This window comes from Mus pahari, chromosome 2 (genome assembly GCF_900095145.1).
Source record: "Mus pahari chromosome 2, PAHARI_EIJ_v1.1, whole genome shotgun sequence".
In the NCBI taxonomy this organism is placed as follows: domain Eukaryota; kingdom Metazoa; phylum Chordata; class Mammalia; order Rodentia; family Muridae; genus Mus; species Mus pahari.
This window is the reverse complement of record NC_034591.1, coordinates 105273882-105296573: the sequence shown is the minus strand read 5'-3', so window position 1 is coordinate 105296573 and position 22692 is coordinate 105273882. Positions and strand designations below refer to the sequence as shown.

The 22692-nt window shown below is 48.3% G+C and overlaps 1 protein-coding gene across 2 annotated transcripts in view; it reads left to right on the top strand.

Moving 5' to 3' along the window:
* Eefsec (eukaryotic elongation factor, selenocysteine-tRNA specific) overlaps nt 1-22692 on the top strand; it is a 199766-nt gene that overhangs the window by 154444 nt on the left and 22630 nt on the right. Inside the window, exons 5-7 of one of the 2 annotated variants that reach the window (XR_003843273.1) lie at nt 7234-7893; nt 15716-15790; nt 20869-20929. Coding sequence is in view for 1 of the 2 variants with exons in the window: in XM_021190399.1 (XP_021046058.1) it covers nt 7234-7893; nt 20869-21025 (817 nt within the window). In the remaining variant the exon portion in view is untranslated. Of the gene's footprint in view, nt 1-7233; nt 7894-15715; nt 15791-20868; nt 21026-22692 lie in introns of those variants that run through there. The other variant, XM_021190399.1, reaches the window with a different exon arrangement.

Sequence of the window (22692 nt, the reverse complement as noted above, 5' to 3'; positions counted from 1 at the left end):
AAAAAAAAAAAGAAATATAATGTCAAAGAAAGAGGGTCAGTAGTAGTGATAAACTGTGATGTCATGCCATCATATACTAACAAGTGTGTTTACTACTCAGAAACACATACATGGATGTAAATATATAAAACAGAACACAGTGAATTCATGAGAATAGTTGCTGCAAGTCAGTCAGTCAGGAGGGAGAATAGGATTGGGATTTGAGTCAGCGCCTGGCCGAGGAACGCAGGTGCTATCACTTGATTCTCTATGGTTTTGATTGGCTTTAATTTCTCTAAAACTAACTGGTTAGAATAAATGCCCCAAACTGACCTGCATTTTGCTTCCCAGCAAGGAGCCATCAGGGAGGCCCTGGCATCCCCCAGAGGCTCATATGTGCTATCCTCACACAGAGCCCTGAGTTTGCCTCTATGTGTGTGTGTGTGTGTGTGTGTGTGTGTGTGTGTGTGTGTGTGTGTGTGTATGATGCGATTAAATGCATTAGGGGGAGGAAAATGTCTTATCTGTGCACAGCCTTGCTCAAAGAAGAGGGAGAAATAAGAGCAGCCAAATTGAAACCTTATTAAACAAAATGGGTTAGGTCTGATGGAGCCCAACCTAGACTGATCTTTAAAAGCTTATTTCATTTTTTCCCCTCTCGTCTGAGCCTCTTTGAATTGAAGTAACTGATCCTGCTGTTGTAAGCTCATTAGCGTCAGACCTGTGTGTCTCTTTTCTGCCCCAATTTACATTTTATTAAGTCACAGCAAAGTTGTGCTTGACCTCAGCCAAGGCACAGGCTCATTAACAGTGAGATTGGGTACAGTCAGTCCAGTCTCCTCATAGCTGGGACCACCTCTCCAGAATCTACTGCATGTCGAAAAGTCTGTTCAGCTCTGGCTGTCAGCATCCCAAGCACCTGTGGACTGTGCAGACATCTGGAAGGCTGCTGCTCAAAAGAGCATGCTAAGTTGGACTCACCTGGCAAGGGCTACCAGGGCTTGAAGCCCTCTGCATGGTGTTGCACCTCATCCTAGTCATAGTTCTGGTACTAGTTTCTAACCTTGGCAGGCCTCAGGTTCCTGACCTATGTAGTGAGACCACCATTAGCAAGCTGGAAAACTCTTCCATGAGAGTTGCATGAAATAACATCTGAAATTCCTTTATCTGCACACCAGCTGATGGTAAGTTTACTGAACTGTCTCCCTGAAAAATAGTGCAGCAGAGGACTGGGGGTCTATTAGTCAGGGTTCTCTAGAGGAACAGAGCTGATAGAATGAAATAGATATATAAACGTAATAGTAGTCACTTACGTGCTCTGGTCCAGCTGGCCCAATAATAGCTGTCTACCAATGGATGGTTCAAGAATCTAGTAGTTGCTCAGTTCAAAATCTGGATATCTCAGCTGGTCTTCTGTATTCATACTGGACTCCTGAAGAAGTAGGCTCTAATGCCAGTGGAAGAATGAGCTTGCAGCAAGAACAAGGGCAAGCAGGCAAAGAGCAAAAGCTTCCTTCTTCCATGTGCTTATCTAGGCGGCCTCCAGAAAGTGTGGCCCAGGTTAAAGGTGGATCTTCCCACCTCAAAAGATCAGGATTAAAGGTGGGTCTTCCTACTTCAAATAATTTAATTAAGAAAAATCCCTTGCAGGTGTACCCAGCCACTTGGATTGTAGTTAATTCCAGATGTAGTCAAGTTGACAACCAAGAATAGCTATCATAGGGGGTATAGCTCAGTTGTTAGAGGACCAACCTAGAGTAATATTCAGCCTAATATTCATGAGGACCCGGGTTCAAGTTTCAGCACAACATGAACCAGATGTGGTGGCACACACACACACACCGGATAATCCTGGTACCTGGGAGGTAGAGGCAGGAACATCAGAAGTTCAAGATCATTGTCCTCTACATGGTGAGTACAAAGCTAGACGGAGCTGCACAAGACTATCTAAAAACATGAAATGGAAAAAAAACAAAAACAAAAACAAAAAAACAAGTAGCGAGAGACTCAACCCAGGTGTTCCAGGCAGTAGCATCATGCACAACCTTCAGAAAACTAAGTTGCATGAGGGGTTGCCACCCTTTGCCAGGGCAGACAGCAAGGTGGCTCAAAGTGAGATTTTAGGGGGAGGTAGGCCTGGCTGTGTCTGCTAGCACTACTGAGGCTTTCACAGCAAGTCTTTCCCATATCCTTCCTCACCCACAAGTACACCTTTGCAAGAACTTGAGTGTGGTATTTAGGAATAACCTATCTAGAGCTTTGTCCACTTAGAGTCTGTAGCCACCTATAGGTCAGCTCCAGTGGCCTGGGCTTCTGTTTCTGCTCAGCTGCTCAAAAGATGAGACTGAGTGTCAGGCCTGCCTTGCAGCCCTGGCATTTATTGTCCCAAGTCTCAATCTGTTTGCTTTGTGACCTTGGAGACATCACAAACCTCTGTTTCTTCATCCATAAAATTGAATGTAAAAATATTGACCTGCCTCGTAGGGTTTTTATGTAGAATAACTGACCCAAATGATGGTAAAGCCTCTTTGTTAATCAGAAAGGACCAAAGTGCTTAGCAAGCACAAACTTGAGTTTTAGAACATTGTTTGCCTGCTTGCTGTATTCCTCCTCCCTCTGCATCCTCCCTGAGTCCGCACCTTCTTTTCTCAGCAGGACTGAGATCAGGGCACAGCAGTATCCCAGCCCTGTTAGCCTGTAGGCAGTTCTGACTGCTCACCAGAGAAGCAGGGCAGGACCAACCACAGTAGGGGCCATGTAAGGCTATGCTGTGCCCATCTAAAAAGTGAGGCTGTTGTTCTTGGGGACAGAGGTATAGCTGTGCGAACACAGGGAGAAGGAAGGAGCCTACACATTTCATCTAAGATCTGGGAATGAGAGCTACCATTTTCATACAATGAAGCCTAAGAAGCTTTTTGGGTTTGTTGAGGTCAGGCCATTATGGGTGGGGTGGGGTGGGGTGGGGTGGGACGAGACTCTGTCATCTAATACTGGCCTCTCTTCTCCAGGATTCTACTGCGAGACCATTGGCTATGTGACACTGAGACCTTTCCTGAGCTCAGAGCCTCTGTCCCCACCCAAGACAGGTCTTCCACTGGAGTCCTGGAACGTGTCCTTGATCCCCATGACTTCCTCATCCTAACATAGATTTTGAAGCTAGGCATGATGGCACATACCTATAATATTGGGACATAGAAGCGAGAGAGTCAGGAGTTCAGAATGTGAGGCCTTGTCTCAAAAATACACTAACAACCACAAAAATAGAACGGCCTCTGAGGATCTTCTGTGGCCAGTTTCCCTCTGTCCTGCTTCATTTTTCTTCCATCTGTTTTCCACTCTGTAGCCAAAGTGTTCCTTTAAAGATGCACACAGGTCAGGCATGGGGGACACATCCATAATCCTTGCACTCAAGAGGCTAAGGCAGGAAAACCTGAGTTCAGGGCCACACTGGGCTACATAACAAAATTCTGATTCAGAAAACAAACTCAAAGGCATCTGTCTTTCCGGGCTTATCACTGGTTTGTCCCTCTAACGTGGTAGGGGTAGCCTCCCTTCACCTACAGCCTCACACCCCAAACAAACCCCCACAGCCTGTACACTTTTAGCTTCTCAAAGGACCAGGCTCTCCTTGCAGGAACCTTAGGTTTGCTCTGCCCCAACTGCTGGGTCTCCTATGCATGGTACTTCTTCCTCCTGGTCCCAACTTAGTGCTACCTCCTCAGGGATGCTGGCTACTCTCCTAAAGCCTACTTTGTTTTCTCTCACTGCCCTTCCCCACAGTTGTGCAATTAACATTCATTAGTTGTAGATTGAGCTATTGTTCCCATCTCCAGGTAGCAGACCCCGTAGACCCAATGCTGCTGGTTTCTTGGGCCTGGACTTTCATGTGAGTGATACATGGCAGACATGCTAAGTGATAGGCATGTGCTGGCTCTGCCCATCTGCATCTGTGAGGAATGCTCAGTAGTCCTTGAGTGAGTAGCTAGAGTCTCACAAAACTAGAAAAGGAACAAATGGAAGGAAAGCCTGACTCTATACTGTTAGTGTCCAGGTCAGCCCTCTATTCTTAGCCTCCCTGAGTGGAATGCAAGCTCACTGATGACTGGTGCATGTGTGCCCTGGAGAGCCAGAATAGCAGCATGCCGCCTGTTCCCATCTTTATCTGCTTCACAATTTCCTGTGTCGGCCCTTGGAATCTTGATCTTCAGTTATTTGCCTCTCTGCTCTTCTGCCCTTGCAAAGCATTCTTTATTATTTCAGTCCTGAGAACATGAGCCCGTTGAAAGGAGAGCATGCTGTGAGAGAAGTCCGACTGGCGCTGGGTGGGGGCAGCAAGCCCCCAGCCATCTCTGTGAAGAAGCTTTAGTCAAGCCTAGACAGGTCTGGAATCTCAGCAGGGTGTGATGTGGCTACAAGAGGCAGTCCATCTCTTCAGGTGGGCTGGATGCATGCTTACCTGTGGGGTGTTAGGGTGCTGGCACTCAGAGTGCGGCAAGGCCTCGAGTAGATCACACCTACGGCCCTCATCTGAATTAGAAATGGAGACACCAGATCTGACTAGCAAACACTAAGAAATCTAGCAATGCCAGACTATAAAGATGTGCTGCAGCTAGGACCATATCCTGATGGCAGAAGTACATTTCTGTGCTTAGCAGAACTGAACCCTCACTTCTGAAATCTTTGAGTTTTGCTCTGGGGTCTGAATCCTTGAGAGGCCACCTTGTATATAGGTGCCTGGTCAGATCCTTGTGAGAGGGGAGACTCGTCTCAGCACTTCCAGCCACAACAGCAAGCACTTTAGACACACTTAGCTCAGGCAGTCCCCAGCCAGCGATCTGCAGGTCCCTACCCGAGGCATATGTAGGCATTCTCAGTAACCTCTATACAGGGCACTCCCTCAAAAAGCCCAGCCACTCACATAAGGCAGTGCAGTCAGCAACTACTACTACACGGGTTGTATACCTACATACAGTCATACATGTGTGGGAAAAGAGGAAATGCTGAGCACCAAATTCTAGATAACGGGTCCCTGCACCACCGCATGCAGCATGCTTGCAGGACGTGTACAGTAAGATCAAGGACTGGGGACATTGGAGTTCTGGAGGGACAGTTGTTGATAGACTGCAGGTAGGTACTCACTGCCTTGAGGGTTAAGCCTACCTTGCAGAAGTGGTGATTGCCCTGTAAAGCAGGAACAAGGTCAGAGTATGCAGCTTTGCTTGGCATGCATGCAGGAAAGACCTTCCCATCGTGCTCTGGGTGCTCAGGCCAAGATATCAAGACTTTGTCAAGAGGAAGAAAGCCAAGCAGGAAATAAACCCTGGCAAACCACAGGGAGATTCAAAATAACTGTGGGGGAGTTACTTCAGAGACCTCAAGGTGTAGCTTATGGCTTAAAGGGAGTTGAGGATGTGGGATGTGGAGGCTGCACAACTGGGCTGTATGGAGAGTTCCACTGAAGGTGCAGGGAGGGGCACCTTCTCCAGAGTACTTACCAGGTGGCTACGGGCTGAGCACTGTGGTAAAGGGGCCCTTAGTTGACAAAAGGTCCTTCTTAGTGCTGAAGCTGAAAAGAAGGGGAAGAAAGTCATAAGCCAGGAGCCCAGGTGAGGCTTTGACATACTTTCCTCCTGGGATCTGCAGGGTAGAGCACTGTCCCTGGGAAAGGGGAGATGTTCTTTGAGCTTGCAACCTCAGCACCCTGCCCCCATCATCCACTGCCTCCTAGGCCACCTCAGAGAAGGCTTGCGTTTCCCTTTGATTGATGTGGGCTGCAGCTTTTGACACTGCTTCTCACTTTCTCTGCCCTCTGACCCTGTGGGTGGGGAGTTAATGATCTTTAAACAAACACTTGAGTTTGATACTCTGGTGAAAGGCTCTGGGCCAGAGTGCCACCAGTGCAGCAGTTACCCTCTATCCAGGAGGAAAAGTTTGGACAGCCACCTCCAGCCTTGGTGACAGGGATGCTGGTAGCTGAACCACAAAAATCTAGGCTCATTCTATTCCTTTTGCTGGGTTTTCTGAAATGGGTTTCATGTACTCTGCTTTGATCAACAGAAAGTGTTTGATGGCACCTCATGAGTGGGGCTTAGGAGGTATGCCTACCATCTTGGGCTCGGCCGTGTCTGCTCCTGACTTGCAGAAGTCTACTCTGTATGGAGTCAGTGTTACCTTTCAGAAACTGAGATAAGATCACATTGCCCCATCCTGTGACTCCAGGCAGGCCCCTGTATATACATGGTGCCTAGGCCTTGACCTTTGGCCTCCAGGCGCCCTCCTGCCTCTTTATTGACTACTTAGCCTCACAGACAGCGCCATCTCTGGACCTGGCCCTTACTGATGTCTCTGCCTAAAGCTAATTTGCTCTGGATCTTTATAGGCTTCAGCTCAGGGGCTGCTTCTGTAGTGCTCCTCTGCCTGCCTGTGCAAAAAAACAGAACTTGCCCAACCCTAAGCCTTGTCATGTGTCTCATGTTTCATGCACCTACATTGTAGAATTGTATTTCAGTAAATATCAACACGTTTTTATATACTAGTTTATAAAATAACATTGATATAGCTGTGTGACCTATGTAGATCATTTGTCTTGTTTCTAGATATTGAGCTCTTTGAACAGAGCTAGCTCTAGTCTATCTCCTGAAATAGAGGCTGACACATAGTAGGCACAGAGACCATGTAGAATAACTGGAGGAAGACCCTTCTTAGAGAGCCCTCAGCCTTGGCAGGCAGACACAAGCTAGACAGTGGGGATTTCATGGGTGAGGAGAGATAGAGACCAGCCCCTCAGGAATCAAGAACTAGTCCTGCCCCTAGTTACAGACTATAGCCTTGCATCTGGCCTAAGCCTTTAATGTAAGTGGCACACTGGTAGGCTGAGGAGCTAGATGTCAAGGCTACGCAGAGGGCTAGAGTGTGCTGGAATGGCTGATGAAAGGGAAGAAGCTAAAAGGTATAGAATCTGGGTGAATCAGCTTCTAGAGGACAGAGGGGACTGAGGTGACCACTGTTCTTGTGCTGGCATAGGGATAAGATTTGGAAAGTGGTCTAGTGTTGCATCCTAGGCCTTGGCTTTTTGAGATGCTTCTTTCTTTGCCCACAGAGGTCTGACTGAACCCTGGCCTCCTTTCTGCTGTTTGCCTGGACCTCCACTAGGGCTGGGGGATAAGTGGATATTAGGGCTACAGAGGAAGAATGAGCTAAGCCCCAGCTGCAAGACTTAAGGGTTCACATGTTCTCCCTCTTGCTCCTGCTCAGGTGGTGAAGAAAGTGAAGTCCATGCAGATGTTCCATACACCCGTCACCTCTGCCATGCAAGGGGACCGACTGGGCATCTGTGTCACCCAGTTTGACCCCAAGCTGTTGGAGAGAGGGCTGGTATGTGCACCGGAGTCTCTGCACACTGTTCATGCAGCCCTCATCTCTGTGGAGAAGATCCCTTACTTCCGAGGACCCCTGCAGACCAAGGCCAAGTTCCATATCACCGTGGGCCATGAGACAGTCATGGGTCGCACGCTGTTCTTCAGCCCTGCTCCAGACAACTTTGACTTGGAGCCCATGCTAGATTCCTTTGACCTTTCCCGAGAATACCTCTTCCAAGAGCAGTACCTGTGCAAAGATTCCATGCCCACAGCCTCAGAAGGTGATGATGAGGCAGACCCAAAAGCAGGCCATGCCCCAGGGGGCCACTGTCCCCGGCAGCAGTGGGCCCTGGTAGAGTTTGAGAAGCCAGTCACCTGCCCCCGACTCTGCTTGGTGATTGGCTCCAGACTAGATGCTGACATTCACACCAACGCATGCCGGCTGGCCTTCCATGGTGTCTTGCTGCAAGGGCTGGAGGACAAGAACTACATAGAGAGCTTCCTGCCAGCACTGAGGGTTTACAAGCTAAAGCACAAGCACGGCCTCGTGGAGCGGGTAAGCACAGCCCTTGGGTTTTTCTCTCTCCTTGCTCAGTACTAGGCCCACAGTCTGGGCTGGGACCAGAGTCAAGCGTCCTCAGGTTTCAGAGTAGATAGTTAAGGCCAGGGTACAAAGCATCCTGAGTCTTTCCCATCATGTCGTCATAGAGTTGGACTATAGCCTGATTCTCCAAGTTAGCAGACTGGCTTCTCCCAAGACCTCCTGCCTTTGCTAGGCCCAGTGTTTCGTGCCATTGGATCCTGCCAGGCCCAGACAAGGTTCTCATAACCAGTGGGGGGTACCTGGGACAGTCCAGGTCCACTTCACCTACAGGGTAGGAAAGGGCTTATGGGTTCAGAGATACAAGGAATAAGGAAAGAAAAACCAGAAAAGTCACTGGCCATCTGGGCACATTGGAGTCACTATGACTGGACAGAGCTCTGAGAGAGATATTGTCCTGTCACTGGAGTCTGCACAATGTGGTATCTTTCCTGAAGTGTTGGCACATCTTTTTGTTGAATGGCAGTCCAGACCTAGAATGAAGGGTTCCTCAATGTCCAGGCCTCACTGGCTCTTCTGCCTGGCCCTCTGACTATACCATGGAGCTTAGTAGCTGTGTGTGGTCCTAAGATGTAGCTGGGCTCCCACCAGATCAGTACAAAGACAGCTCCTCCTCCCCATCTTGGTGCAGCTGCTAGGACAAGGCCTGACCCAGTGAAGTACAAACCTGGGACATAGAGGCGTACACTTCTAGGACTGTCTTTTTCTAATTCACGGGTATTCACTGGAGCTCTCTGCCTTCCCCACCTCTCCTCCTCCATCCAGACCACAGCTCAGGACCTTGGCCTGGGTGAGTTCCATCTACCTCAACACAGCAGGGATGCTTCTGCAGATGGGGTGATACAGTGGGCGTTACCATTCACCCAACTTGATTTATTAGCAGCATTATAGGGTGTAATTATTCTGTAGTAAAGTATCTATCTGGAGAATAATGTCTTCTTGGTATGGCTCCAGGTCTAATTGTTCTCCCTCAGGCCTGTCAACTTCCTTAGAGAACTGGGAGGCACTGGTGAGGAGCAAGAAAACACACTGTGAAATGACCCAGGCCTCCCAAGAACGACAGAAAAGGTCTGGAAGCATCTATGTCCTACCACTAGTCTGAGGCAACCCTGGACCACCAGCCTTTTCATACTTAGTCCAGAGAGTCATCAGACCATAGACTTGCAGTCACAGGGTTAGTCCCCATATTGGCAGCCCTGAGAGCCACAGACTTCTCCAGCCACCAGGGATGGCTATTTGGTCTTAATAGACACGTCCATTTGAATGTAGACAATCTTGACCTCACAGCGTAAAGTGAATCCAGAGCATAGCATAGTTCCCAAGTGAACAGCAAAGTTGTTCTGAAGGGTAACTATGTTAGGCAAGTTCTCTAAGGAAATTGAATACAGAATAATAGGGAGGGAGGGAGGGAGGGAGGGAGGGAGAGGGGGGGAGGGAGAAAACATGAACAATGTATTGGATTGGCTTACAAGATTCAAGTCTGGAGTGTCCAACAGTGATCATATTCATGCTGGAGAGCTACAAAACTTTGTAGCTGCTAGAACCTCAGTACTCAGGGGACCAATGATGTAGCCCCAGCACAAGGATGAAGGCCTGAAAGGTCTCTGGAAAGAGGGAGTCCATGTTAAACAGCTGAAGAAACTGGAGTCGCCTGTCTACAGCAGAAAGGCATTGATAGACTCTCTGGCTCAAAAGAGTGGAACTTATACCCACAGGTAGTCTTTGCAAGGCAGAAAAGTGTCCTGAGCCCCCATCCTTGGCTATGCTGGCTGACTCCAAACATTCCTAAGTGTGCCTCTGCCAAAGAAGTTTCTGGGTGGTCAGGTCATCTTACAGAGGTTAAATCTGATATCCTAGGCAGATCTTTACCCCGTGCCCGACTATACTGGGTAGACTTAGTGCACTGGCCCTGTCTTAGGAACACTCAGTCAGCTCAGGCACCTGAAGTGTTCTGAGTTGCTAGTGAAGAGAAGCCCCACTTTCATAGCCATATATGAGTGGATACTTCCCATCTGAGCATGGACTAAGGCACTTAGCCTTCTGTTTCTGCTACCTATAAGGGCATCATCTTTCATAGTCAGCTTTGCTGAGTTCCTGTGTGTATTCTAGCCCTAGATATACAGAAGGTAGTCCAAGATCATCCTCACAGTAGAGGCTGAGAATGAAATAGTAGATCATTAAATAGTAGATCATCAAAATAATGCTAATCATTGTTCTGCAGGCAGTGCTTGGGACCCAGGAGATGCTAACTCTGGGAGTACTTAGTCTCTTCTGTGCTCTCCTTGCTCTGCTGTGTAGGTCAGGTGCCTGGACATATGGATGTTCCCAAGAGTAAGTGGTACCTGAGCCCAGCCTGAACTCTTACTCCAATTCTAGTCATCTTAAATAAGCCTATTTTCTCCAGATCCTTTTTTTTTTTCCAACTGGTGCAATCAAATACATTTTAATTAACTTACCTTTGGTAAATGGCTTTCCTTGCTTAGTTAACAAATGAGCCACCCAGAAACTTTGGAACCAGCTCCATTCCCATTTTTAATTATTTTGTGTCTACAGTGATGAAATACACTATTTTAAATGTTCTTGTTTTTCTAATCATTGTTATCTGTGAGTTAGCAATATTGTAGTGTCAGGGTATGTTGAGCTAACACATAAATAATAACAAACATAAGGCTTTGCCAGTGGGGGCTCCATAAGATGATGTCCCATACCCTGCTGAACCTCCATGGTGTGCCATTTGAGGCCCCATTTTGTCTTGTTTTTACATGAGAAGTTCACACTGCTAACAGAAATCACTAGCACTTCAGAGACAGAGGCAGGAGGATCTCTGTGAGTTCAAGGCTAGCCTGGACTACATAGAAAATTTACAAAGTTTCAATGAAGTGTGGTTTTCCACTTAAGTATAAATTGCACATGAGTTCCTTCCAAAGAGGACGGGATGTAAAGTGAAAGGCTGAGAAACCTTGCAAGCCTGTCTCAAAAGCAAAAATAACTAAATCTCCAGGGTAGTGTAGGGTGCGGTGGGCTGTTGACCATCAGTGTTCCTGCAATTCCAAGTCCCTGAATGTCTTGGTCAGTCTCTGTCTTAAATGCTTTCTTGCCAGTAAAGCCCAGAAACAGTTGTGAGCTGCACCTAAATATGGTTGTGTTCAAATAAAACGTCCCATTAGTAAACACTCAAATTTGACTTTTACTTAGATTTCATGTATCATGAAATATTCTTTTTTAAAATGTTTTTCAAGCTGGGTGTGGTGGTGCACGCCTTCAATCCCAGCACTCGGGAGGCAGAGGCAGGCAGATTTCTGAGTTCAAGGCCAGCCTGGTCTACAAAGTGAGTTCCAGGACAGCCAGGGCTANACAGAGAAACCCTGTCTCAAAAAAAAACAAAAAACAAAACAAAACAAAACAAAAAATGTTTTTCAGCTCATCAGACAGCTATTCTTAACTCAGAAGCCATCTAAGAACAGGCCCGGGCAGAGTCTGACCCTCTGGCCAGTTTGCTGTTCCTGGTCATAGCTAACGATGACTTGTTCTGCTTGCTCCACAGCCCAGGAATTAGGCTATGGGGTAGGGCCTTACAGAGGTAAAGGCCTCTGGGCTATCACTCAGGAGGAGGAGAAGGGGAAACTCCCTGAAGATGCTCCACAGGCTGGCCCATCTGGGAGATGACTAAAACATGGGTACAGGGGCATCGCTTAAAGATAAAAGGATAATATAAAACATGAGTTAGATTTTGATCAGAAAGAAAGTATGAGTGGAATGGAAGAATTGGAAGAAGTGCTTATTCACAGAAGGAAAACTGGAGGAATGAACTTGATAAATCAACACAAATAAGAAAAACAAGAATAATGCTAAAAATGATGACAGTGATTTGGGGGACAAAATTAAGTACTTACCATACTAAATAAATTTCAGCTACAAAGACAGACTAGGAGATTGGGTTAAAACACAAACTCCACTGATACGCTGTGTCTAAGAAGCAAAAGTAAAGAATAAAAGATGTCAGGAGACTGAGCAGGAAGACCACAGGAGTGGACAGTCACCTTTAACAGATGTAGGGCAGTGGCAGAGATGTAACAAAGAGGTGGTAAGCAGCAACAGGCACAGTTACAGCCTGAACCAAGCACGTTAGAAGTAAAGCCCAAAAGTAATCTGGGGCGACAAGGTTATTGGTTTTCAGATGAAGTGCTCAGGTACATAATAGTGTGGATTATAAAGGTCTGACAGAAACTATGAGTTACCAATGGTCTGTCAAAGCTGGGCAGAACCACTGGGCCCTGTCCTCAACAAGCTACTAATGCATCATATTTACACAAGCTGATTTAAGCTAGGGACCAGAAAAGTGGGTCTGCCTGTGGTCCAACAGGGGCAAAAGCCCATGGAGGGGGTGGGAAACTGAGAGGCAGGAATGGAGGAACAGAATTCCACCTAAGATGGAGAAAGCACAAAAGAGTGGGGCCTTTGAGGGTTTCAGGTCCAGGAGCTGCTCTGTGACACAGAGGCCAACCAGTGCCTGACTCTGAGATACTGTAGAAGCTCTCAGCTGCTCTGCCACATCCTGTCACTCAAGGCCTCCTGACCCAGTTCATCAGGGTCCCAAGAATCCATGGAGCCACCTCTCTCCCCCATAGCAGCTTTGCTTTCCTTGCCATCCAACAAGAGGTGAGGCAGGTGCCCTGCAGCAACTGCACGCAAGACATCCTCTCTGTGTCTTCTAGCACCCACCTCCTCCCACCTCCTGTGGTCCTCAACGCCTGGCAGCTCACACAGCCCCACATAAATGATACATGGGAGAAAGGTCCTGCCAGCTCTTACTACATAATCTTCTTAGATCTAGAACCTTTACAGAACCAGGCAATGCTGTGCATAGCACTAAAGTGGGCCCCAGGGTGTGGCAAGGAGATAAACAAACATGGAAAGTGCTGGTGCTTTGCCAGTCACAAGGTGGCCCTTGTTAAGCCCTGTGCATCATGACCATAGTTCACATGAGCATTGTTCATGGCACACATCCCTGGGTCCAAGCTGAGGAGTGACAAGAAACTGTCCCCACTACAGAGGGGAGAAGGTCAAACCAGGCATATTGGCTACTGCAGGTCTGGCCCCATGGCGCCAACCAAAAAGGCCTCAGGCTGAACATCAGGAGCCTGAGGCATGGACCCAACCAAGTGTAAACATACAGACGCCACCAGGAGCACTGGCCAGCTTTGAAGTCTGACCAGCACTGCCTCAGGCTCCTGGCTCTACTTAGCTCACTGCTGATGGTTTGTTAAGCCTTCTCAGCGCCCCAGGGAACCTACCACCTGCTTCTTTCTGAGCAGGGACAGCCCAGGTTTGGGGGTGCTATGCAGGTCAACTGTAGCACCCTGACCCCTAGAGGGAGTTGCTTCCTGGCCATTCTGTCTGTCTTGCTGTTCTTGCCCATAGGCTCCCAGCCACAGGTTGGAGGCTGTGGACCCCTTGAACAGAATTGTCCCAGGAGGCAGAGATTAAGAAGGTCCACTTTGACAGGTTGCTCTCTCATGCTCTAACCTGACCACAACCCAGCATCTCTCCTGGTATCTTCCAGGGTCAAAGTCTGATAGCTGGAGCCGGGCTTCACTGCTTTGGAGACTGCACTCATGTCCAGAGGAAGATGCAGGATCTGTGGGTGGACACAGTAGAAAGATAGCTTTGGAAGCTAGGACTAAGTTAACAGTCTAGCATAGCTGTGACATGTCACTCCTCAAACCCAACTCCCCTGTAAGAGTGCTGTGGTGGGGAGTTGAGACTACATGTAAAAAGGGTCAAGAGGCTAGCATATGGCCAGTGCTCCATAAGATACACACCCCCTTTTCTCTGTGGAGGGCAGCTGGCAGGGAGCTATCACTTAGGACCCCTTTAGCCCCAGCAGTTGCTTTATTTACTCAGGAGGGACTCAGGTGATGGCTACACATATAGATCAGGTAAGGGATGTTCAGAGAGAAAGGAGGCCTTGCTTGAAGGAGGCCTGAGAGTCTGTGGTAGGTAGAAGTGTAGGGCAGCTGTCCCAGGCAGTAGCCTGTCATGAGGCACATTAGTGGCTGGCACCAGGCCTCAAGCTTTGAGCCTCTGGAGTATGTTTGATGAGATGAGACCATTGCAGTTAACTTACTTTCCCTAGGCTTACACAGAGCTTACAGAGAATTTTCGTGGTACTCACAGACTCACAATGCCAGGAACATTGTCTTATCCCTTGAAAAGCAGAAACCTGTGTTTTGTGTTACAGAAGTAGAGCCTGAGGTACAGTAGAGTAAATCAACTTGTTCAGGTGCTACAGTGGTAAAGCAAGAATCAACCCCATCCCACGGGTTAGCCCAGGGCCTCTGCCTTCCACCAGGCCAAGCTGGTAGGGAGGAGGAACCAGGAGATAATGTTTTCTGGTGATGTGCAAAGAGCACAGCATTATGGTTGTCACCATCTGTGACTTCAGGTGAACTGGAAGAGGTGTCACCTCAATAGCAGGGGGTTCCTTCCTTCCTCCTGTGACTGGGGGTCCCTGTCTTCTCCCAGAATACTGTCCAGAAGGGAAGTGGAAGGGAGAAGTGGAGACTAGGGTACCCTGTGGCATGTGGGTCTTGCCCTCCTCCCTATTGAGAAGTCTTAATCGCTGCATCTGGGGTTTCTGGGTATGCTAGAAGATCACCTGCTCCACGTGTCCCTCCATCCCCCACTTCAGCTTGACATTCACCAGTACAAAGTCTGTTCTAATGGTCATTCTCCTATCAAGTCTTGGTGTTCTGGCCAGTATCAGTGTGCTAATCCTAACAACCTATGTCATGAAAATACTGAAGTTTGGAGAAGTCCCCTGGCCCAGGTCATGATGCTATAAGAGACAGAGACAGAACTCAAGCAACTAAAACCATTTCTGTTCTGGGAACACAGAGTCCTCCCTCCTCACTACAGTGGGGAGCCTAGCTCTCTTTATAGTGACTTCCCTTCCTGCATGGTGAACTAGTTGAAGCTTCAGAACTTGGGCAATTCCCAAGCCTCATCCTGGGAACCAAGCCCTGGAAGAGAGACACGTGTAATGACATAATTATGTGCACCAGCAGCCAAGTCCCTGCTCAAAACCTGGGGACAATGGGGACTCTCCTGGCATGGCAACAAGAGCTGGACTTGGATGCACAGCTGTAACTGCTGAGGGAGCTTGATCCTTCCAGCAACCACAGGCGGATAGATGAAGCAAATTACTCATGCAAGCAGTGAAAGTCCCCACTTGAGCTATTGTGACCACTGGCCTGTGTTCACCATTGTCCCAGGAACAGGGCCACCAGCAAACCCCACAGGCATTGACATCAGTGATTGATTCAGAATAGAAGCCCTCCAACTGCTCTGGCAGGGCTCTCCTTGTGGTGTGCTGGTATCTGCTCTCTGTAGTCTCCTCTCAGTGTAAGAGTCTGTGAGTTGTATCCCTGAGCTTCTTTGACATGTCTTATATCTGGGTCAAGTGCCACACCATGGTTAGCTAGACAGGGCAGCCTGCTAGGCACCAGGTCCTACCATATTACCAGCTCTACCTTCTCTTCCTGCCTCCTCCCTCTAGACCACTTTTGGGAAGTAGAATCCCTGACTATAGGGACTGTCTCCTCTCTGACGGGGTTTTCCCTGAGCTGGGGCAAGCAGGGTTGAGGCTGCTCAGTACCCCTGGGCTGGGCCTCCAGAACCACTGAGTCAGCCAGTTAGCATTAGCCCAGGGGAACCCAGACACCAGAGAAAGCCATGGTGGGCTCACTCACAGAAGTATCATTTCCCTTGCCCTTAGGTCTTATGAGGACGAGCCAGAACAACTCCATTTGGCCTCTGCACAGCAAGAAGGGCACCCACCTGACAGGCTATGGTAAAATGGGCTTGATGGCCTCCTCTATTCCCCAGCACTGTCCCCAGGCGTAGCCACACTCATAATAACACCCTAGGTCACTCTCAGTCTCCGAGGTAGATCTGACACTGTGTAATAGCCATTCACTCTGTTGTAAGTGGTAGTAGGAGCTGTAAGTAGACAGCCACCAGTATTGAGGGAATGCACAGGGACCTGGAGGCTATATTCCTCCCCACCTTCCCAGAGCCTAACCTACACTTGGAAATGAAGACAGCACAGGTTCATGGAGGACACAGTGAATATGCTTGGTGCTAGTATATCTTCTGGCCAAGGCATAAAACAAAAAAGTAGAAGTGACAAAGACACTTCCTTTAGATTTTAAGACCTTTTAGCTGCCATTCTTGCCATAGTAGAACAAAGGACAGCCAGCAAGATGGAGCCCTGTAACCTCTCCTTACAAGGTCACAAGAAGCCCACTAACTCCATACCTTAACCTGGATGTTTAAACAATATTGTGGTGCTGGACACTCACCTTTAATTCCAGCACTCAAGAGGGTCTCTGAGTTTGAGGCCAGCCTATTATTCTACATAGTGAGCTCCAGGACAGCCAGGGGTACATGGAAAAAACCTGGCTAAAAAACAAACACCCTAAGGGGACAGGAATTCCAAAGGAAGTTGAAGACCAACAGTATCAACTAACATGGACCCTTGGGGCTCTAAGAGACTGAACTACCAACCAAAGAACGTGCATGAGCTGAACTTAGGCCTCCCTGCACATATGTAGCAGATGTGCAGCTTGATCTTCATGTGGAGCATCCTAAAAGCCGTTGCCTGAATGTGGGATATGTTCTTCTAGCTGGGCTGCCTTGTCTGGCCTGAGTGGAAGGGGATGCACCTAGCCTCACAGAGACTTGAAGTGCCAGGGTGGGGGAATAACCCAGAGGGTTTCCCCCCTGCTCAGAGGAGAAGGGGAGGAGAGATGAGGAAATATTGTGGAGGGGGCAGTGAGCAGGATATAAAATGAATAAGTAGAAAATAAAAATAATGAAAAAAATATGGTAATGTAGGTCTGTAAACAGGGCTTCACACATGCCAGCAGCCCTACAGTACTGACTGCCCACCACTAGTCAGCCGGGGGAGAACATGACAAATATGGAACCCTAGACCTTCACTCTCCTTCTTTAGGTATCACTAAAGCTAATTTCAGGGACTCCTCTGGCAAGAAAGTGATGGAGCTCTTTGACATTCTCCTGATGTTAACAGAATTATCCTACTTTTGGCAAGGACTTGGTTTAGGAAAAGAGGGAAGCTCCAGTGTTCAGTTGGAGTGGCCAATGGCCACTCTGTCAGATTATGCCTGGGGTGACAGGGAGGTTTAGGAGTGCCCAGTCATTGAGTTAGAATAGACATTTTCAGATTAACAGGCATGTGTGTGTGTGTTGATTTTTAATCTGTGGATCCAAGGGAATCTGGGTGAGGGCTGGTAGTGCGGTCCACCCGGATCTTAAGGTGGGGTAGCAAAAACTACATGCTACAACATTTTATAGCCAAAAGATGCAAAACAGAGGGTAGTAAGGAGTCTTCTGAAGGTGTGTGCTACTGTATAGCATGCCTGTCAGTCAGCTCTATGTCAGGAAGCCAGGCCTGTAAACTCACTGGACAGCTAGCTCTGGCCACCAAGCTGCAGGGTTGGGTAGGCAGCATCTATGTTGGAATTTGCCTTGCTATCTTCTGAAGAGGAAACAAAACAAAACCACATTGCCCAGTGCTAGCATTTGGCCCTTTCATAGACAAGTCCTGTCTCCCTAGACTTATCACACAAATGATAAAGTTTGTCTCCAAGAAGCAAAGAGCTACTTAGCTTCCCACCTTTTCTTTTTCCCCCTCAGTTTTATGCATGGATGACTGTTCTTCCCCCATCCCCTCTAAACATGTACTTACCAAGCTCTGTGAGGTGTGGCATATACAAAAGAACCCTTTCCTTGAGGGACATTTAATCCTCCAGAGGATTAAGTAGACAAGCTATATTGGATTTTCAGACAGAGTAGCCAAGCTCAGAATAGAGGTTCCACTTCAACCCTGGGAGTAGGGAAGGCTACCTAAAACAAGATTCAGAGTAAAACCAGGGTGAGTAGGGAGGACTCCCCCAGTGGACAGAGAGGTGCAGATGCAGGTGAGAGGCATGGCAGAGGAGCCTGGAGGCTGTAGGGTGACAGTTATCAAAGCTTTGCCTGATGGTGGTGAAGGCCTCACAGGTGTGTGTGTGTGTGTGTGTGTGTGTGTGTGTGTGTGTGTGTGTGTGTGTGTGTGTGATTGTGTAGCAGGTGTGTGATTTGAGGGTGGTAAACATGAAAGACCCCAGGTGAGTGGCACAGGCTGGGAACAGTGCTGAGGAGGGCTGGAAAATGGCCCTGCTCTGATTTAAGTATTGAAAAGGGGGATAAGGATGACATAAGGTCCAGTTATAACCTGAGGACACACAAACAGAGGGAAGGCCACAGGATCACGGAGGCCTGAGATCCCATCCAGGCCTGTTCTGGCTGGTCATGCATCCCCACAGATGCCAGCTAGGTGTGTGCCTTGATGTTGCACTAGAGGTGCTTGGGAATAATGCAGGTCTTTGTGGGAAGAGTAAGTAGGATGAACTTGTCATTGGTTTGGCCCCGGTAACGAGACAAGGTCTTACTAGTAGTATACAGCCTGGGCTGACCATGAACTTTCTAAGTATCCCAGATTCTCTTGAACACATTCATTAGCCTCCTGCCTTGACATTCTGAGACCTAGAATCATAGGCATGTGCCACCAGGTCCTACTGGTAATGCTAAGAGCTCAGAACTTACTTTTTGGTCCGAGAACCTCCTTTCTCATTCTTGGACATAGTGATGCTGGAGGAAATCTGAGTCTCAGGTGCATCTGTCCCCAGTGAGCCTCGGTACCATGGCAGGACTCTAGCCACTACTTCAGTATGGAGGGAGCTACATTAGGCTTTACAAAGGGCCTGGCAGGCCTGGGCTGGATCCCTGTGTGCTGCTCCTCAAATCTGACTCCCCTTAGGTCGGATGAAGTCCCTGAAGGTGAGAAGGGGGCAGAGGAGATATGATAGACAGCCCATGGCAACAAAGACTGATCATGACTTGAACACTTTCAGTCATGAGATCATGGATGGACTGCTCAAGCTGGACGGACCCATTAGGCCAGTTAAGCTAAATATGCAGGTCATGGCAGGCTGGGCTGAAGAGGTAAATGGATCCTGCGCTGTTGATCAGGGAGCCCCGCTCTGCACAGTGATCCTAACATGGCTGTGGGAATGGGCCTCCATGAAACGACAGGCTCTACTGTGTACCATTTGTAATTGAGGACATAAAATCTGATCAGTGGGACTTCTGGGTGCCAGGGAGTAGAAGGTGGGCAGTGCTGTCTCAGAGACCCAGTAGACATACCCACTCTCCAAGAGCAGGGGCTGCCCTGGGAGAATGTGCTGAAACCATCTCAGAGGGAAAGTGGAGTTGCTGTATTGGAAAGAGGCTTGTGAGTTACGGAGGGCTGCACAAGTGAAGATTGTAATTCTTATCATTGTTTGTATCCAATTCATCAATCACCAGGAGAGAAGGTGTGTGCTGCCTTTTATCTACTGCTATGAATCAAGGAGAATAAGATATGTTTTCCAGAAGGGGTTTAGGGTAAATGAAACAGTTTCTACTTTTCAGAACAATCCATCCAGGCATCTTTATTAGCAGTGAGATGTTTCTGTACCTTAGCAGGAGATAGCTCAATAGCCTAGGGTATGCAGCTCAGAAGGGGACAGCCATTTAAAGTGTCTGGAAGAAAATGTCCTCTATGTGTGGCTATCAAGAAAGAATGGTTTGCCTTTTAAGAGTGAAAGACCAATAATTCTCTATTTTAAATTTTAACTTTTAATTTTGAACAGGTAATTTCATTTCAAAGTCCAGAACATAGGAAAGATATATAGTGAAAAATTCTCCAGGTTCTTCATGCCCTTCCCCTGAGGCAGCAGCTCCTCCTGATTCCATGTACCGTACTGCGCACAGTTCTGCTGATGCCTATCCAATGCCCATGTCCTTCATACCTATCCCTCTCTGGGGTCACAGGGTGGCCAACGGGGCCGTGCACGGTTTTCTCTGTGCTCAGGCTGGGGCTTTGGACTGTCCTGCCTTTGCTTCTAGGGACTACTAATGGGGAGCACCGGGGCAGGGTGTCTGCAGGGCGTTTGTCTAGAAGCAGCGTGCATGGGTGAAAGGTCTATGAGTACATTTTCCATAGCAGTTGGCAAAATGAGGAGCGCTTTTTATAGTAGGGTCTGACTTAGTGACTGAGTGCAGCATCTGCAGAGTGGGCTGGCGAGGGTAAAAGTCAGTCAGGTAGAGGATGGGATGTCACTCCCAGCTGAGATGAAGCTCTTGTTGACGAGACCCTGACAGGCTAGCTACAGATAGAGTCAGGCTGGGTTCAGGGACATGCATGGGAGAAGAGAGTTTGTAGTAGAATTCATTCAGGCTGCCCCCAGCCAAGAACTTCACTCACATGTGCCCCACATATACCCACAAAGAGGTAAGGGGACAGCCACGGTCCCAGCAGGGATGTGACCTCGAAGAAATAGGCCTGGCAAGGCAGCAGGGGTCAGGGACCATAAGGAAACCTGCCTGGAGATTGACTGACATTGGGCATCATAGAGGGCAGATGGCTGGCTAAGAAAGAGTAGTTGGTACAACACAGTGAGCAGAGAGGAGCTTCAACCAAGGCATGTGGGGAAGACAGGATGGTAAGGCAGGGCTGCTCCTTAGAGTCTCCCCTAGGGAAAAGGCAGAGGCGGGTGAGAGAATAGTTGATAGAGGGAATATGACCCAAGGCCACCTCTGCTCCACAGGCTCTCTGACCCTGGCACACTTGTATGTTGACTTTAATATGGGGCCCATGAGGTTGCCATGAATGTTGACCCTTCTTAGTGCCCGTGTTAACAGAGTCTGGTGAATGTGAGATCTTTCAGACCTTCTTCCTACTCTGTATACATCATTATGTATGAGATGAGCACATCAGTTCTCAGCAGCACTACTAATGCCTCCTCTCCTGTGTGGGGACAGGTAATGGATGACTACAGCGTGATTGGACGTTCCCTGTTCAAAAAGGAGACCAACATCCAGCTCTTTGTGGGGCTTAAGGTGCAGCTGTCCACAGGGGAACAGGGTATCATCGACAGTGCCTTCGGCCAAAGTGGCAAGTTCAAGATCCACATCCCTGGTGAGTGCAGCTGCATCCCTACAGGGTGTGGGAGAGATGGAGGGCCTGACAGCATTGCTAACCTTGACCTCTGGCTAAGAAGCAAGCATGGGTCCTAATCAGGGACTAGATGGGAACAAGGTCAGGGTTGGATTTTATACCACTGTTTAATATTTGGGACATACCCTAGCTTCCTTATGAAGAAGGTATCGATCTTACAGAGGAGAAGGGGAAAGGAAAGCCTGCCAGGGCTGGCATAGCACTATGATGCCCTAGTAAATTCAAGCTAATTGCAGAGACCATCAGGCTCAGGGCCATGTGCACCTTGGGTCAGGGTGTACACCTGCTTCTGAAAGTGTAGCCTGTGTTTTTTTCATGTGGTCATCCCTTAGGTCATGTGTGTGTGTGTGTGTGTGTACCAACTGCATTTTATTGAAGCTGACTGTGTATTGGGCCAATGCTTGGTACTAGAGGTGTGCAGATTTTCATGGGAGAGGATAGATAGTGAGCTGTGGATTTATTATATACCCACAGGCATTGCAAGACAAGTGCACAGGCCTGAGCTGGGATATACAAGATGTGTGAAGTCTTGAGGTAGAAATTAGCTGGGGGTAGGAGGGATGGCCATCCAAGGTGGGGATGTGCTGCTGTGGGAGTGATAGCAGTGTGAGTGAGGTAGGCATGTGCTGAGTATTTGAGGGCTGCAAGTCCCAGGGTGCTGAGGGCCAGAGGTCGGATGAGGGCAGGATCATGCACAGCTGTGTGAGGGCTGCATGTGTGAGTCGACATGGTGAGTATGCAAGAGCTGGGGGTCATTGGTGGGAGTATTCTTGGGAGATGGGCAGGTAATGCACAGGTTGCAGGTAGGACTTGTGCATAGTTTCTTATGGCACAGGAAGGACTGAAGGGTCTGTAGTAATGCATGATGGTCTACAATCTTTGGTAATTTTCAATTGAGCAAAGTTACAGGGAACCATATCCGATATCACATAGACTCATATAGTCCTCTCGGGCTCCAGAACCCTGTGTTGGAAAAGAAGGTTGGGTGTGAGGGGAGGCTTAGATGAGGTGAGCAAGGTCATCATCACCTTGGTTTGTAATTTCTTGGCTAGATCATCCCTGACTCAGTCCCAGGAATAAGGCTCCTTTGCTATTCTGGTAAGGCTGGGGAATGCACAAAGCCACAGATAATATTGCCCTCTCACAAAGGAAGGCAGTAGTCTGGTACCAGAGAGCCTCTCTATCACCTCTGTTTAAGTCAAGAAAGCAGCAGGTACGCCTGCAGCAGAGACAAGGGCCACCATTGTCCTGTATAGCCAGCTGCATGCCAACTGGGCACGCAGCTCAGCTAGAACACAGTGTCTGCACTCAAAGAATTCACAGCCAGGTCTATGTCTTCTCTGCAGTGCTTTTGAGTCTCTACTGTGACATCCCTGTGCCAGGCCCTAGGATTAACAATGTGAACACAGTTGGGATGACTCCATGTCAGTGGGGCTTACAGTGTCATCTGTACCACAGGAGTTCCACAATATCACTGCTTGAACTGTTCACAATTCTGGAAGTGTGGAGGCTGGAAACCCAAGATCAGAGAATGGGCAAGGCTAGCTCTCCTTTACAAATGTCCTTTCTCTCTGTGTCCTCTGGTAGCCATCTCTCTCTCTCTCTCTCTCTCTCTCTCTCTCTCTCTC